We start from the raw sequence: 16,219 nt of genomic DNA on the forward strand, positions 1-16,219 counted from the left end.
GCTAAGAATGCAAAAGTAAGAAAAAGAAAAAATCCTGACTGCCCATCCATAAATATTTCATTCCGGTCATTTTGTACGCATTTCTTGATTCAGGGGGGGTGTAACATCCGCCCACGAGGACCTGTGCCACGTAGCTTGGGGAAAGGGCCAAGTCCCACGGCCCCTGCTCCTGCAGGCATTTACCTGTGCTCGGCTTGGAGCACAGGAATCAGGAATTTGTTCCATGGAGGTCAGTGCATGTGGGATAAACCACCCATATGCACGAGTGCCCCTGCAGCAAGTGTGCCCCAGGTCCTGTGCCAGGAGCGGCTGGTGCCCCGGTGCTCGGGTGGGTGTGCGAGCTGCTCCGTACCCGGGCCGAAGGGAGACCAGGATGGGTCTTCTGCTCCTGCTCAGCCCCGTGTGAGCTGAGCCGGGCAGGGCATGGCCACAGGTCACCACTCTGTTGGGTTGGACAAAGTCTCTTCTGCGTGTCCATCGAGGGACCCAAGGTTTTATCAAAGCATTTGTCTTTTTAAGAGGCAGTAAATAGTCAGAGCTCCCTTCTGACTTCCCGTGCAGTTGTTCAGGATCAGCACTTACAGAATTTAATTTCTCTATGACATGTTTTTTCCCATTGTCTACCAGGGCTTAACATGGTGGCTAAGTTCGTTATTGATTTCTGTGAAAACAATGATGGAAGATGCCCCTGATCTATAGACGAGCATTTTATTATTTTTGAGTATACATTTTTGGTAGCTTTCTTCTGCTGCTTCAGAGCAAACAAATGGCATGGATCTCTCTGTATCCATTTGGGAATACATTTCAGTCTTTACCAGAATGTTGTGGTAATAAAATGTTTTTGTTTGTTAAAATGTTCTCTGCTTTATTTATAAGCCACAAATGTGTCTTCCCAATTTGAATCTCACAAAAGAAGAAATTTTCCAATGTGCCTTAAGTTTGTTAGTTAATTCAATATGATGCCAATCAGATATTCTCCGAGAATTGCATAAATAATCTTTGGGGGCCTATGTTTTGCATGTCTGTGTAATATCCAACATAATTTTAAAGACTGTGGTGCTTGGGGATGGAATTGGAGGAGAAAATGTTTGAAGAGGATTTATAATATTTACGGCAATAAAGAAATTTAGGGATTACTCAAAGATCCTGTCAGTATTTGGGTCAGAAATATAGCCCCGAGGTATTAGTATGATAGGCAAGTAGAAGCATTAGGCTGTATTAGTGATTTAGCTATCATAATAGCACAATAGTCTATCATGTGATGGCTAGCGCACTAAACATTTATTGTGGATTAGCAGTGAAAAACGCACAAGCTGTCTTGCAAACAGACCAGAGGTGACTGTTATCCCTTTTACTAGGTCTGTCCTGGAAGGTGCACGTTTGAGGTGCAGAAATCTATTACCGCAGCGGAGAAAGACAAAATCGTTTCCCTCTAAATTTTTTAATTAGAAAAGGAAAATGTTGCTTCACTCACAATGATTAACAAAATAAGTAATGATTGACCTATTGTTCTAGGAAAAGGAATCTTTGAGCGTAAGCAGCTCATGATAATTTAGATAGGTGTTTTGGGGAGCCATTTTAATAGCTCCTCTGAAAATGGTAACTATATATGGAAATTTTGATTATGTTTCCAAATAATGATTTTCTGTGTTGTGATTCCATCTAAATCCTTTTGCCTACTCTAACTGTAAAAACAAAAAACAAACAAACAAAAAACTTAATCCATATGAATATTGAAAGACTGCTAGAAACAAATTGAGTTTTGTCTGATGTCTCTGAGTGTTTTTCCATCTCATAAACATGTATTTTTTTCTGAAGGAAACCAGAGATAATAGGCAAAAGTCTGCTACTCATTTTTCCTTTGTAGGACCGGAGTTTAGATCCTTTGATCCTCCCCTCCTTCCCCATGACCTCTGGTAGGGTCTTAAAATTATACATTCCAGATTACACTTCCACAATTTTCTGTCCTGGGATGATGAAAGGATTTGTGTATTATGATAATAATGTAAAGGATCCTTTTGGAGCCTAGTTAGTATAGCTAATTTGAAACTACAACAAAAAATGTAATTTCCAAGGCAAATTACAATATTCATAAAGTGTTAAACAGATACCTAACTAATTGCTAATCGCTCTTGTATTCCTCAGTATCTAGCACTGGCCTTTTTTTTTCGGCCTGCCTGCTTGCTCCCATTTAATTTGTCCTTAGCTGTGTGCAGTGGATTAGCATTTCATCAGGGTGGATTAAGATTGAGCTGACACTGGAGCTTGCTTTTTTATTTTTGTATGTGTGCGTGGGGACATGCGGGTGCGTGCACGTTTCGTTATCTCACTGCTGATTCCTGCTGGGTGCTGCTGCGGATGGGAGCAGTGAACTTAGGAGGAAGGCGACAACCAAAACAGATGAAAAACGTGTAAAAAACAACATGTAAAAAAATTTATATATATATAATAATTCCCGGGGGAGAAATTGCTTTGAGGTTGCTGGCTGGGTCGGTGCAGGAGATTTCATCGGGCTGAAATGATGTCACATGGAGCGAAGGCTTTAGCAGTTTTATTTAGCTCCTAATCCCCGGCACTGCTCGGCCAGTTGTCCATGTGAGCACGCCGTCCCGAGCGGCAGAGGATAAAGCATCTGGGCTGAGCGTGGCAGCCCTCTTCTGCACGGAAAGCCCTTCCTCCTGCCAGCCTGGAGAGAGGCCGGGTTACAGCGCTGCTGTATGGTTTGCCTGCTAAAGTTTCGAAGAATTAATAATTCAGGCGACGCTCGGAAAGATAAAACCACCGGTGGGCTTGTGAAGGGAGGGCTCACGCCGGGCACGGTCTGGTTTTGATGCTGGCCGGGGAAGCGGTGAGAAGGAAGGCGCCTCCTCTTCTCCATCCCAGCGGGAGCAAGCGGTGCCGTGGCGATGCCCATCCCCAGCAAGCACCCCAACATCGGCCGCTCGCAGAGCTGGGACGCCGCCGGCTGGTACGAGGGCGCCTGGGAGGGCGAGAACGCCTTCGAGTACCAGAGGCTGCCGGGCCACAGGAGCTCCCTGACCTACAGCGGCAGCGAGGGCGGCTGGTACGAGCCGCTGGGCCTCCGCGCCAACGATATCATCTTGCAGGGCGGCGCGGAGCTGAAGCAAGAGGCGTACCCCTACCAGGATGCCGCCTTCGCCCCGGGCCCCCTCAGGAAGGGCTCCGTCCCCGACTTCGCCTACTGCGACCGGCAGGCAGCCATGGCGGGCCGGGGCGCCCAGGATTACTACAGCGACCCGTCCCTGGCGGCTAGATCGCCCAAAGACCCCCGCTGCTACCAGGCGGTGAGCCGGCCACCGGCGGGATACGGGGTGCCGGGCAGCCGGCTGTCCTGGGACCCGGCCTCGGGCCGCCCGCCCGTGCCCCCGGAGGCCGCCCGCCTCTACAGGGACCCCAAAGCACTGGACGGGCAGCGGCTGCGCAACAGGGACGTCTCCCCAGCGCGGTACGGCACGGAGCCCCCCGGCCTGCGGTACGCAGCGGAGCCCCCAGCCTTCCCTGGCCGGCCGGCCTACGGCGATGGGGCAGAGCGGCCGCCCGAGCCGTCGGGGGGCAGGCAGGCCGCCCCCACCTGCCTGGTGGTGGACCCCAGCAGCGGCTATGGGCCGGGCCGGGAGAGCACGGGCACCAAGGGACCCTACGACAGCTATGAGGCGGTGGCAGCGGCCCCGTCCCACCCGCCGGTGCCGCCCGCTTTCCCCGGGCAGGAGGGGAAGAGGAGCTTCGACCCCGAGTTCGTGGCGCTGCTGCGTGCGGAGGGCGTCTCGGAGAGCACCTTCGCCGCCCTGCTGCAGCAGGGCTTCGACTCGCCCAACCTGCTCGCCATGATGGAGGAGAACGACATCAAGTCGGTGGCCCCCAACCTGGGGCAGGCCCGCGTGCTGTCCCGCATCGCCCACAACTACAAGGCGGAGATGCAGCTGCAGCGGCAGGAGCGGAGGAGCGGGGCGCTGCGCCCCAGGACCCGCTCCAACAGCTTCAGCCACCGTGGCGAGCTGACGGGTGACTACGGGGCGCCCCTCGCCTCGGGGCCGGCCGCTGACGGCCCTACAGCCCCACAGCCTCCACTGCAGCCGCCCTCCCCGAGGGCAGGGGAGATGCACCGGAGGCCGTCCAGCGCCCCGACCCAGCACCTGCTGGAGACCACCACCTACCCGGCCTCCGCTGGTGCTCCGCAGGGGCCGCAATTCCTCCCTGGTTCTGGATACAACACCCCCCTGCCTTGCAACGTGCACCCACGGCCGGCCTCCACCTACTGCGCTCCCGCCGGCACACCGATGACCACGGCCAACCCGCACGCCAGCCCCAAAACGGCGTACCTGACCACGTACACCGTGCCCATGGAGCTGATGAAGAGGGAGAGGACGGTGGCCTCGCCGGCCCCCAGCCCACACGGCAGCCCGCAGCTCCTCCGCCGGCCGGGCGCGCCAGGGGACGGCCTGGCCCCCACTGGACCCACGTTCCCTGCTCAGCTCTCCCCGTACCCGAAGCTCAGCCGGCGCACGGGGCCGCCCGTCATTGTCTCCACGATGGCGTCGCCCGAACCAAGTAATTCTCTAAGGGTCTTTGTCCATACGGTAGTTTAGAACCACCTCGCTGTTGCTTACGTGAACCCCTAAAAAAGCGCAGGCAAATATATTCGGGGTTTTGTGCCAAAATACTAGGCACTCTCCTGTTTAGAAAAGGAGAGAGGAGCCCTCGCGTAGGGCTACGCAGAGCTAAAGATGCTGGTTCTCCCTCTGCAGTTAAATTCTCAATATTTTATTTGCTTAGCTAACTTCGGTTAAAAGTGAGCGGTATGTCAGATAATGCTTCCACAGTTAATCTTGGCGTTCCTGTTGTTTGTAGAGAATGGGAGATTAGATACTGTGCTCACTGAGCAATTAGGACTACAGGGTTTGCTGCAGATTGACTTTTTACCACTGTTATCAGGCACAAATGTGTTCCTCGGAGGAAATGGTTAGCATTGTTTTGACTAAATTCATCAGATAGCTAATGGTGTTATTCGAGAATCGACTTACCTTTGGCCATTACCTAAGTCTTTTCTTCTTATTATTAATTTGCTGTTTTATCAGGCATATAAAATAAAACCCCTGATTTCCTCCTAGAGATGCCTATAAGGGAAGCGATATAGCTGTTAAAGTAATAGGACTATGCTTAAAACTAAAAGCCTGTCATTAAGCCCTGGAACAATAAAAATGAATGGTGGCTCCTCTCCTCCCCTTCCCTTTCCCGAAGCGCTCAGGCCCTCGCCGCTGAGCTACGGGGCTGGATGGTCTGGGCAGGCGTAGCTCCTCCGCATGGGAGATGTGCCCTGCTGATAACGCCCCGAGCCCGGCAGAAACGAGCCACCACAAACACGCTGCTCAGTAAGAGGAAATTTGGAAAATCCAATCATTTGTGGCTTGACTTGCTTGAGAAATGCGCAGAGAAACCCTCGAAATGTTTTTCCCGGGAGTGAGTCCGCGAGCGGGGAATTTGCTCTCGGCGCAGTTTAGCAGAACTGCCATGCAAACAAGCCTTGAGCAATGTAACCTACGAGCACACGCACAAAGCCTTAATAAAAGTATACCATTTATAGGCATAGAAACGGTGCCAAGCCGGTGATGACATTCCACAGGAATCTAAATAAAGAATGATTTTGTGAGTGGAAATGATAAAGTTGTCAAAATGCAGACGTTTGGCGCACCCCTTTCCCTAGCTCACCATAATTACACAGCCAGAAAGTGGATGCCATTTCCTTCATGCTTATGCATCCTTTATGCAGCTGGTGCAGCGCGCTGATTTATAAAAAATACTTAAATATTAGGCAACGCGCTTTGTGTTGACGTGGATCACAGGCGAAAGTGGTACACCCAGGCAGTATTTTTAAACAAACAATTTCCCAAAGCCTGGAAAAAAAAAAAAAAAAAAAAAAAAAGACGAAGTGGCGTAACGTGGGGAGCACGGAGCTGGTCGTCTGTTTGCGGTCGGTGCCGCCGCAGTGAACGCCCTGGCGCGAGGCACCGCTGGGGCACATGCATTGGGAGCAGCCTCCTCGGGTAGGACAATCAGACCCCTCTGCCGTTTGTCTCGTAGGTAAACGCAAACCTTATTGTCTTAAAAATCTCGATATTAGCCATTTTCTGGGAAAGAATTACCGGTGCGCAACAAGAGGAAGCCGGCAGCGTTTCTGTGCTGCTGAGCTCTTTCTCACTACTCGAGCCTCTTTTTTTTTTTTCCCCCTACAACCAACTCATTTGCATGAGGATGACATTTGTTGCTCCAGTAATTTCATCTGATAATGGCCAGCTTGCAAAGCGGATCTGAAAACATATTCCTTAATTATGTGTTGCTAAGCAACGAGAGGGTTTGGCCATAATCACAGAAAGATTATCTTCTCATTGAAGTCCCTGAAAGGTTTAGCTGAAGTAGGACCTGTAAAATTGTCTTCATTTTTATTTATTTCCCCTTTTTATTTTCCAAATAGCCTGAGAGGTTTCCTTCCCGTTAAACTATATTTTAGAAGTAGAAGCCAAGGTAAGACCCGCTGCAAACGAAGGGCTGTGATTAGGAGTGGAAGGCGTGGCGGTTTCTAGGTGTTGGAGCTGTGTTGAGGAATTACTCTTTAAGGAACACCATTGCTAAGGAGTGTTCACACTTACACGCGAGGTGATAAACGAGCATTCCAATTATGCGAGCGTGTTTGTAAAACATTGAGCGGATGGCAGAAACTTGACTAAATCCAGGAAAATCGTATTTACCGGCAGGAGGAGAAAAGATGCATTTTTAGGAGCCAAGAGCCTTCTCCAGGCTGTACCCTTTGCAGTGGATACGTGAGTCACAAGGTGAAAGCAAGCTCAGTGTTAAACTCTGTCTCTAAATGGCTGCAAATATTTTCTGTCGGTGTAGGTTGATGTCTGGTCGGTCAGCAGAGGCTTGTAAAATGTCTGTTGTAGTCCACTGATGTTTTGAAGCTTGGTATATGAATAGGAGTTTAAAATAGATCATTTTGTGGGGTTTTGGTTTTTTGTTTTTAAAGTCTTGTTGGGCTATGTATCGTAGTCTTTTCAAATGAGTGTTTCTAGATACCAAGTTCGTGATTTTGTGCCGAGCTTTGAGGCGCTCCGTGTGGATTCTGCACAGCTGCTGCTTGCTTTGGGGTTGGGCAGAGGACGTGTGGCAGGGACACGGCTCCTGCTGCCCGGGGCATCCGAGGGCAGGGATCGCGTCCTGGGCAGGAGCATGGGCACAGGCCCCTCGCGCTGGTTTGGGGAGGTAAGGAGAAAATCAGCAACGGGACCTAGTGCTGCAATATCTGAGGGATTGATGAAATAATTATTGAGGAAAAGCAAGACGGATTGCCCTTCCTGGGTGGATTGCATGAAGGTGGATGACCACCCTCAGCACGTTGCAGTGGCGGCAGGAGATGACTGCGACGTCTCCATCCCGGCATCCCCCCCGCCGGGGTGCTGGCAGAGCTGCTGCTCCTCGTGTCGTCCAGATTTTGTGTGTGGAGCCATGGGGAATGGCTCCCGGGGGGAGAAACGCCCTCGCAGCCCGCTGCTCCTGCAGCCTTGCCATGCCCTGCATCGCGGGGAGTGAACACACCAAGTCACCTCGGTGGCGAGCAGGAAAAAACCCTGCTGCCAAGCTGGAGTGACAAAACCGTGTTGGCCGGCGGGCTGCTGCCAGGGCGGGCTCGTGGCCAGTCTCCTGCCGGAGTAGGTGGTAATGCAGGGAAATAAATCCTGTAGGCCAGCAGAGATGGTGAGTGCAAACCGTTAAATGGTCACTGCTCAGATTGCTTGAGCCACCTCTCCAAAATGTTGCATTTTCAACGTAGTATGTTTGCTATTATTCTGACTGTATTACTGGATTTACATTTTTGTACCTAATTTTTCAGCCTTGAAGCAGTTAACTGATGAGAAGTCTTGTACTTTTGTAGCTAGCCTACACTTCTCCCTCAGGAGGAGTCTGTCCAATTTGTGTTCCTGGCGTCGGAGTTAGGGAGCTCCAGCAAGGAACTGTCTTTTATTGCAAACGTGCATCTTGGATGGTTGTTCAAACTCTGGTTCACATAAGAAGATGCAAAAGCGGATGGTCACGGAGCGGGGACGCTGTCTGTGTCTGCACAGGCGTGAGGAGCGGGGCTGCCCCCATAAAGTCAGGGAGTTACTGTAATAAAGGCGAAGTCACGCTACTTGGCTGCCAAGCCAGGTAAGATTTGGTCAAAATCCTGCCCTTTTCCTGCACGGGGAAAGTCAGGCTGAGGGTAGCTGCCTTCCCTGCACAAGTAATTCTCCCCGGTCCGAAGGGGACTCACCTTCTGTTTTATCAGCTTAGAGCCCAGCAAGAAATGCCTTTTGCTGTGATTAGCTTAGCTCTGCTTATACTGTTTAACACTTGACGGTGATGCTTTTATTGGCATTTTCCACCCTGTGACAGACAAAAATTGCGTTAACCACGCATCAGTTGCAGGCTGAAGCTTTCTTTTGGGCAACCCCCGAAGCAGAGAGGGCACAGGCAGGGGCAAGAATCTTGACAGTTGTTCAAGGGGGGTTAAAAGAGCTAAATTTGCCCATTCTTTTAAGAGTAACGTGTTGAAATTGTAATAGCTTTTTATGGGCAGAGAGAGTATAGCAGTGATATTTCATACACAATGTAAATTTCATGAGCATTTGTTGATGTTGGTTTATTCCCTGCCCAATGTACCGTACAGCGGACAGTTCAGAAATCAGCTGCAGGTTTTCTTCTCCACATCTTCTATACAGACTGTAGCATGTAATCACAATGTATACATGTAAAGCAGCTCAATTAACAATGCAGGCTGAAACAGCACCAAAGCGAGCTCCATGTACTGAATAAATCTGATTTAATTTGCACATTGACCTGACAGACCATAGCAAGTCCTTGGAGCCATTCCCAGCTAGTGCGGTACTCCAGGTAAAGTACGTCTGGATGGCAGGCACTGGCAAAACCCTGGGCTAATTGTTTTAACTGGGGTTGTAACTTCCATATGAAAATATTTAATTGAAGTAAGCAGACATGTCTTGCTCGTGTCTGCTGTCCTGACAGTCACCGCCTCGTTTGTGAGACACTGATCTGCAGCGTGATATGGCTACTAGGTGGAAATAACTCGCACTGAGTTTGGGAAAGCCTTGGAAAGGCTCACACAGACCTGGCTCGGCGTAACGGGCACGCACAGACTCTCACCAGCCTCCTTTTGGCAGATGAGCCTGCAGATGTGTGTCACGCGTGGGTCTTCGCATCCAAATTACCAGAGCTGCTCTCATTAGAAGGGCGAAGAGCTGAAGAACGGGGTGCGAGAGAGGTGCTGGAAACTACCTTGATAAAACACGGGCTGTCTTGGCCAACATGCACACAGGACTCACTGGTTGCAGAAAATGCACTTTTAAAATATTTTTTCTAAAGGTTGAAATGTGCTTTTTATAATGGTCTTATCAAAAGCAATATAAAGCGTCAAACTCATTCCAGGTACAATTCGTTGACTGGAGTTCCGTGGCAATAAAAATGAATTTGGCCTGACAGAGGAGAACATGTTTTCAGACACACAAGTGTTGTCATCTTCAATTTACACTTCCCTTTTACCCTGTGCCTGGAGTTCACTATCACCGTTAGGATTTTCATATATCCAGCTCATTCTTGGACTCTACTTGCTGGCATTTTTTTTTAGCTTTCTCATAAGTAGTTTCCATAGCTACAAACTTAGTGTTCACAGAGGGAAAAAAATTTTAAAGGTTTCTGATCATTATTGTATTAAACATTTTTTATATTTCTTCTGCTTGTCTTCCTCGCAGCATTACGCTGCAGAGCAGCTTAATGAAAATGCCGCACAACTGAATTCTCTGTTATTTTTAAAAGCGAAAGTGGGTGCTGAGCTGAATCCTTAAAAAGCAGAAGACCAAAATCATTAAGTCACTGATTTAGAATAAATGTTGCAGACGTAGGACGTATATTAGTGAGGTTTATGTATAGCATCTGGCTGACGAGCCTTTGACTTCTGCACCTAAATAAAACCTGACATTAACAGCATTCCAGTGGCTTTTGGTAAAGAAAGCTAATTTATAATCTCTTGTCTGCCGTTCCCAGTGCTTTGTTGAGATGAAATGCTGCTTGCTGCCTCTTTCACGTGTTGTTTTTCCGACGCAGCATTAGTTTCACCTCTCTGGTAGAGCCGTGGCAGCGGCGCTGGGCAGCCAAGCCTCACGACAGCCGCGTGCATCCCCAGCAAGGGCTTGGCCAGAGGAGCGCCCTGGAAGCGAGCGAGGCAGGACCCTCGCCCCCTGCACTGGAGCAGCTTTGTCCAACCAAACAGGAGGTTTGTGAGCGGCTGTGCCTGGCCAGCACGACCGCCAGGGCCGCGTCCGGGGGCCTTGCCTTCTGCACTCCCAATCCAATTAGCTGCTGCAGAGCAGATGGAGCGGATTAGAGCCCGGCTTTCCTTCCTCCGCCCTCTCCCCCAACGCGAGGGGTGTCGAGGCCAACAATCGGCTTAAACGCAGATCTCATGGCACGTCCGAAGGCGACCCCAGCCCTGCCTGCGTGGGGCCACCCTGCGCCCCTTTCCGTGCAGCACAGCATCCCCGCTCGGCTGCTGCACCCTGATTCCCCAGGGTGTTGGGTCCAGGCTGCAGGTGGCTGGAAGACCTCGACCTAACCTCAAACGTGAGGTGGCCGAGGGAGAATAGAAAGGCAGAGGCTGCCAAGGAGAGGCTGGGAGAAGTGTGCGAATAAAAGGTCTTCTCACAGCTCCCAAAAGTGCCATAGTTCCCCCCGAAGGAGGTGCTTTAGGCTTCATAACCTGAGAGATAAGCAGGTTGTTGTTGCTGTTAGAAGGAAACCAGTAGGGCTTACCTTTATGCTTGGAGCTGGTGAAGATCCTCGGTAAATACTGACATAAACAGCCAAGAACGCATTCTGTGTTTTATTTATGTATGCTGATAGATGCACAGATGAAAATGGGAGGAAAAACTCTCAAAAATATGATCAGTATATTAGTCACTATCCATTTGGGTCAGCACTTCTGCGCAGTCAGAAGCGTGTGCCAGGAGTGGTTTGGTTTGGTTATCAAGCAATTTGTTACTTCCGAGGCTGTCGTACTGGCTTGGTGAGTAAATAAACAGAAGGGACTTTGCTCAGACAGCACACACCATGATAAGTAATAATTTAGGATATACTTTCAAAGAAAAAAGAAAGAAGAAAATAAGAACAGGTCCCGTTGGAACGTTTGGGATGTGTGCTCCAGGCGTGAAGGTGGGACCCACGGGTGCCGAGGAGCCGCATCAGGAGCTGCAGGACTGTGGGCTGCAGACACCTGAAGGTGCACCCCTGACATCTTTGCCGGTCTTTTTAAGCCCAGCACGTTTGCTGACGCTCGTTCTAACGCTGCAAATCCCTGGGCAGTTTCAAGCTGCCTCCTACACGCTCCTCTTACTGACGGTGTGGATTATCAGCCTTTTCTTGTGATAGTCTGAGCTCTTTTTGGGGTCTCTCACTGTTAGCGACAGAGTGAGAAAAAAGCAGGAGTAGAAATGACACATGCAGTGGTTTGTTGTGTGGTCCGCCTTCCTCCGAATGCTTTATTATAGTTTTAAATGAATGTTCTCATGGACAGCAGAGGGCTTATCAGCGTCTAGACCGTCCTGTTGGGACACTGAAGTAACAGGAGAGCCTGACCACAGCTCTGCACCCTCCTGGCAGGAGCTGCAGTTCCTGCTGATCTCCAGTTTCCTGTTGTTTAATTCTTGCTCCTGTCCAGTGGACCTGAATACGAGTGCAGGTTGTTAGCTTAAAGGCTGAAACATTTGGGTTAGGGATCTGAAATGTCCCCGTCTGACTTGTTGCAGTGGACGTGGTTCGGTTCCTCAGCACTCAGGGAGGAAACATCCAAGCCCAGACCTGTGCAGCGCAGTGCTGAGCAACCTGTCGTGCTCTGCTTTGGAAGTTTTCCTCTTCCAGCCCTCATTTATTCAGCAACTGGAGGTGTTCTCTGACTTGCGGTTCACCCTCACATCCCACCACGGTGCAGCATCTCCTGCAGCGTGCCTTGGCCAAAGGGCAAGCCTGTGTACCGTCTCACGGGCACACAGGAGGTGAGAGAGCAGCGATGGAGTTTGTTCTAATATTTTCCTAATTTTCTGAGAATTTCTTCCCAGAAAAGCATTTTCCAAAGCAGGGCAGTGAGTGAAGTGGTACTTCCATCTGAACAAATGGCAGTTTTGCCATTGATTGCCACAGAAGAAAGATTTTGCCCTCTCCTACAAACGCAATCAGCTCCACATAAGTTACTTTTATTGCATTTCTTAAAATTAGGTCTACAAAACCAATGGTTTCTTTAAGCAAGAGAAGCTGTAAATTTTGTGCATTGAATGCCCGTGCATTATTAAAAATAATAGGTTATATTTGTCAAATGGATAATGAGTAGGTTTCTTTCTCTGTTTTTCAGTATTTTAATGAGTACAGGAAATGTTTGCTATTTATTTGCTTTCAGATTTTACCGAGGAGCTCTGGAGATAATTGTCAAATTTCCAAGTGTGTATCAATATTTCATGAAGTGCTGTTTTTCCTCTGTACATTAAGGAGTTAGGTTATTAGCACTGGAACTGTTACCGATGGTCTGAAGCAACACATGAAAAGGAGTTCCACCTAACCCTGGGAAGTTTGTGATTAAAAACTCCTGCAATATGGAAGGCTGCACGTCGTCCTGGCCAGAGGATTCCTGTCTCCATCTCGGTTTCTGTGGATCGTGTGCTGAGCTTGGTGCCAGCGGGTTTGCCCAGCACGATGCCCATGGTTTGGTGGCGTGACACGCAGCCTCTCCCAGAGCTGTGTGGTTCCACAAGCTTAAAACAACTCCTGCAGAGTGGCGGCACATCCCCAGCTTCCCTCCACCACCCCACCACCCCCTGCAGACACGCACGGCCAGCTCCTGGCCCCACTTGGCCTGGTGCTCCCACCACCCGCTGGCACGTCCCTTACGGAGGTGCTAGATCCGTGCAGGTCATGCTTTGGAAAAAAAAAAAAACAACTCCACCCTTCTCACCACCAGCGAATTAAATGCTGTTGAATTATTGAAGCCCAAGGACTGTTGCGCACCGCCGCTGCCTGCTCACCTTTCGGCTCTCTTTGCGTGGTCAGCCTGGCTCGGCCGGGTGGTGCTGGCTGTGTGCTGAGAGCTATTGTTCTGGTTTGGATGCTTGCCACTGGGAGGTGTGTTAGTCGTGCACGTGATAGGATGTTTCCCTGTTCTTTGCGTCTGATATTTCAGTTTTACCCGAAATCCTGATATTCCTGTTCTCGTTACGATTAGGCTGCTTGCCACGCTTTTTGTTTTGCTCGACCTCAAACCCAGGTGTGCCAGGCTGGCCTCGGCTCCTGTGAATGAAGTGCTAAGCCAGCCTGTCAAGTTCACTGCAATGCTCTCAAGAAAAAAAAAATTAACTTACAAGGTGAAAATGATTCCTAGATGTGGACCCACTGTGCTCTGCTCTAGACAGCGTGCTGTGCAAAAATGATTGATAATCTATTGTGGCTTTTTAACCACTAAGAACGACTGGGTTGCCATGCGTGCTTCGCTGGTCACAGCTGAGTGGTAGCTGTGCAAAGAGCAAAAACTGAGGCTTTAACTAAGCGTAGTCTGGAGCACTGGGATGGAGAGCTGGAAGGTGGCTGGAAAGAGCACCCAGGTCTACTGAAACCAAAAGTGCTTCAGAAGCAGATGTCATTAAAGCAAAAAGGAAAAAAGCCCAAGGCTCTCAGACCTCTGAGAAGGAGCAGGGCTGGATTCGCCGGGCCTGTGGGGCAGGAGGCACAGAAGGAGCTTCCTTGGCTGCTCCGTGGCAGAAGCGCAAGTAGTGGACCTGGAGCAGTGGCTCTTCCCTGGAGGAGGAGGGATGGGTCCCGTGGGAAGGGCAGAGCTGGCTGTTTTGCTGACGGTTTGAGGAAGATCCCCAGAAGTGGCAGAAGACGACAGAACAGGCTTATCTGCCTGGCTATATTTTGGGTTGATTTTAAGACGAATGACAATGTGGGCTACAATAAACCAAAGCAGGTCGCTTGTGGAAAGCTAACGGCAGCATGAATCATGGTAGCAGCTGAGGAGGAGAAAGAGAAACGGCATTTGTACAATATCGGCATGGCATGAGTGTGTGGAGATAATGAATTTCTCGAGGCTCAATATTACAAAATTCGAGGCTGTAAACAGAGGTATTTGTCAGAGGGAAGGTGGCGCTCAGGGTCACAAACGGGTGGTGCCTCACGAAGTAAAAAGCATCTCCTAAAGGATTTGCAGTTGTGAGAGGTGCAGGAGATGAATCCAGAGCAGATCCGTTTGACTATCTTGTTGTCCTAAGGCGGCACATGGAAGAGGGGGAATTTGGGAGGTCTGTAATAGATAAGACTTGAAGTCGTGCTGGTTCTGAAAGAGGGTTTTCTCTCTTGGCAGCCGTTAGTAGATGGGCTTCGTCCTGGGAACTGCAAAGGGAAGTCCCACCCTCGTGTCTCCGGTGCAGAGACCACTTGCTGCAGAAGGGGGACACAGCCGTGGGGCTATGTCCTCGGTGGCAGCGGTGTTGGAACAGCAAACCCGGCCGCTTGGCACCACGCGTGTGCGTTCACGTGCAGCCAGCAGGCAGGCTGAGGCAGGAGAGGGGGGTAGGATCAGCAGCGAGGAGACTGGTCTTTCGCAGTCAGGAAGGCAGGCGGAGCGGCGGAGACATATGGAAAGCAGATCTCACAGAAGGACTGGGAGAGACAACATTGGCTCCGGCAAGGCTCGGTGCTCGGGAGGTTGTTGCGCAGAGCAGCTTCGTGTTACACAGCCGGTTACGGCATGGGAAGTTGCAGAGCCCTGCAGCGAGAGCCAGAGGAGATGTTCCCCCATCCTCCCCGGGGAACGAGATGCTTTTGCTCCAGGAAGGAAGAGGCGTCGGGTGCCAGCAAGGAAAAGCGCTGCTGGAACTCCTTCCGAAAAGCCTCTCGCGCTCCTCCCAGAGACCTCAGGCTCCGGAGCAGCAGCTGGACTCGAGAAGATAAGCAGCGATGCAATTGCTGTCTTGCTCTCAGTAGTTTGTGGTTTGGTCGTGGGTTGCCTGCATCAGATGGCAGGAGTGCGTAATTCCCCACCGCGATGCCCCTGTCACGGGGAGAGTCCTCTGCATAGCGGGACGGCTTCCTGGGGAATCTCCGATTTCATTTAATCCCGCTCTGGGAAATTATTAGGCACACGATGTTAATGTGCCTCTTACCTATTTATTTGTTTAATCTGTTTACAAGGCACCAAGCCAAAGCACCGCAGCGCTGAACACAAAGGCCGTACTAAGAAATGCTGGACGGACCAACTGGGCTGCGAGCACCGCTGCGCGCAGGCGAGGCTGGAAACTGCCCTGCAGCGGCAAAGGGAACAGCTCTCCTTCAGTGCAAGCACATCTGGAGAAGTGGGAGAGGAAGGAGGGAGGGAGGAGAGCAGAAGAAAAGGGCAAATACCAGAATTAGCAACAAAAAGCCAACCAAAATACTGCAGCTGGACAGATGGTGCCCTAAAGGTAGACGGTTTCTAAGAAAGTATTCCATGCTTGCAAGCACCACTGCTGGTAACATTCACAAAACGTTTGTGTTTCGAATTTTTGGTAAGCTTCTCCTCTCAAGTTCATGTAGTTACAGGCTTTGTTTGTTTGCATCTAGCTCCTAGCCTTACCAGTTTCAGGAAATCTCCGACGCCAGTCCACCCAAAGCCCTCTGCAACAGGGCTAACGTACATGAGAGACAGCAGTGCGGTGCTTGGTAGGTGAGTCCTGAGGCTCTGGGGGTCTGAGCAATGATTTTTCTGTTAGAATTTGGAAAAACGGTAATTTAAAAGCGTCTTTTAAGAAAACTGATTCCCAGATCCAAGATTTAACTCCACATCATTTGAGTTCAATTTTCCCATAAACGGAGCGTGTGACCTGCGCTTTGCTGCTTTGGGTCTAGGCACAGCTTGCTCCTGGGTGCCAGCTCTAAGCGAATTCTGCAGGTCTCTGCGTGTTCCCGGTGCAGAGGTGCTCGGGACCCCAGGACCCCTTGGGTCGGAGACCCTCTGTGGAGCTGGACTGATACGGGTGACTCTTTCTCATCTCCCACGTGGAAGAGGGTCGAGAGGAGGGCGTCCTTTGAGAATTTTCTCTTGGAGCCACCCTCAGAAAACCCAGTTTTGTCCTAT

General features: G+C 50.3%; 1 protein-coding gene across 9 annotated transcripts in view; it reads left to right on the top strand.

The window, feature by feature from the left end:
• Window positions 1–16,219, top strand: part of CTBP2 (C-terminal binding protein 2) — a 124,647-nt gene that overhangs the window by 82,389 nt on the left and 26,039 nt on the right. Inside the window, exon 1 of one of the 9 annotated variants that reach the window (XM_035547528.2) lies at window positions 2,907–4,569. The exons of 7 other annotated variants lie outside the window; for them this stretch is intronic. In XM_035547528.2, the coding sequence (XP_035403421.1) occupies window positions 2,907–4,569 (1,663 nt within the window). Of the gene's footprint in view, window positions 1–2,906; window positions 4,570–6,000; window positions 6,100–16,219 lie in introns of those variants that run through there. One more of the 9 variants, XM_050711851.1, reaches the window with a different exon arrangement.

Source organism: Cygnus atratus, chromosome 7 (genome assembly GCF_013377495.2).
Source record: "Cygnus atratus isolate AKBS03 ecotype Queensland, Australia chromosome 7, CAtr_DNAZoo_HiC_assembly, whole genome shotgun sequence".
NCBI lineage: Eukaryota > Metazoa > Chordata > Aves > Anseriformes > Anatidae > Cygnus > Cygnus atratus.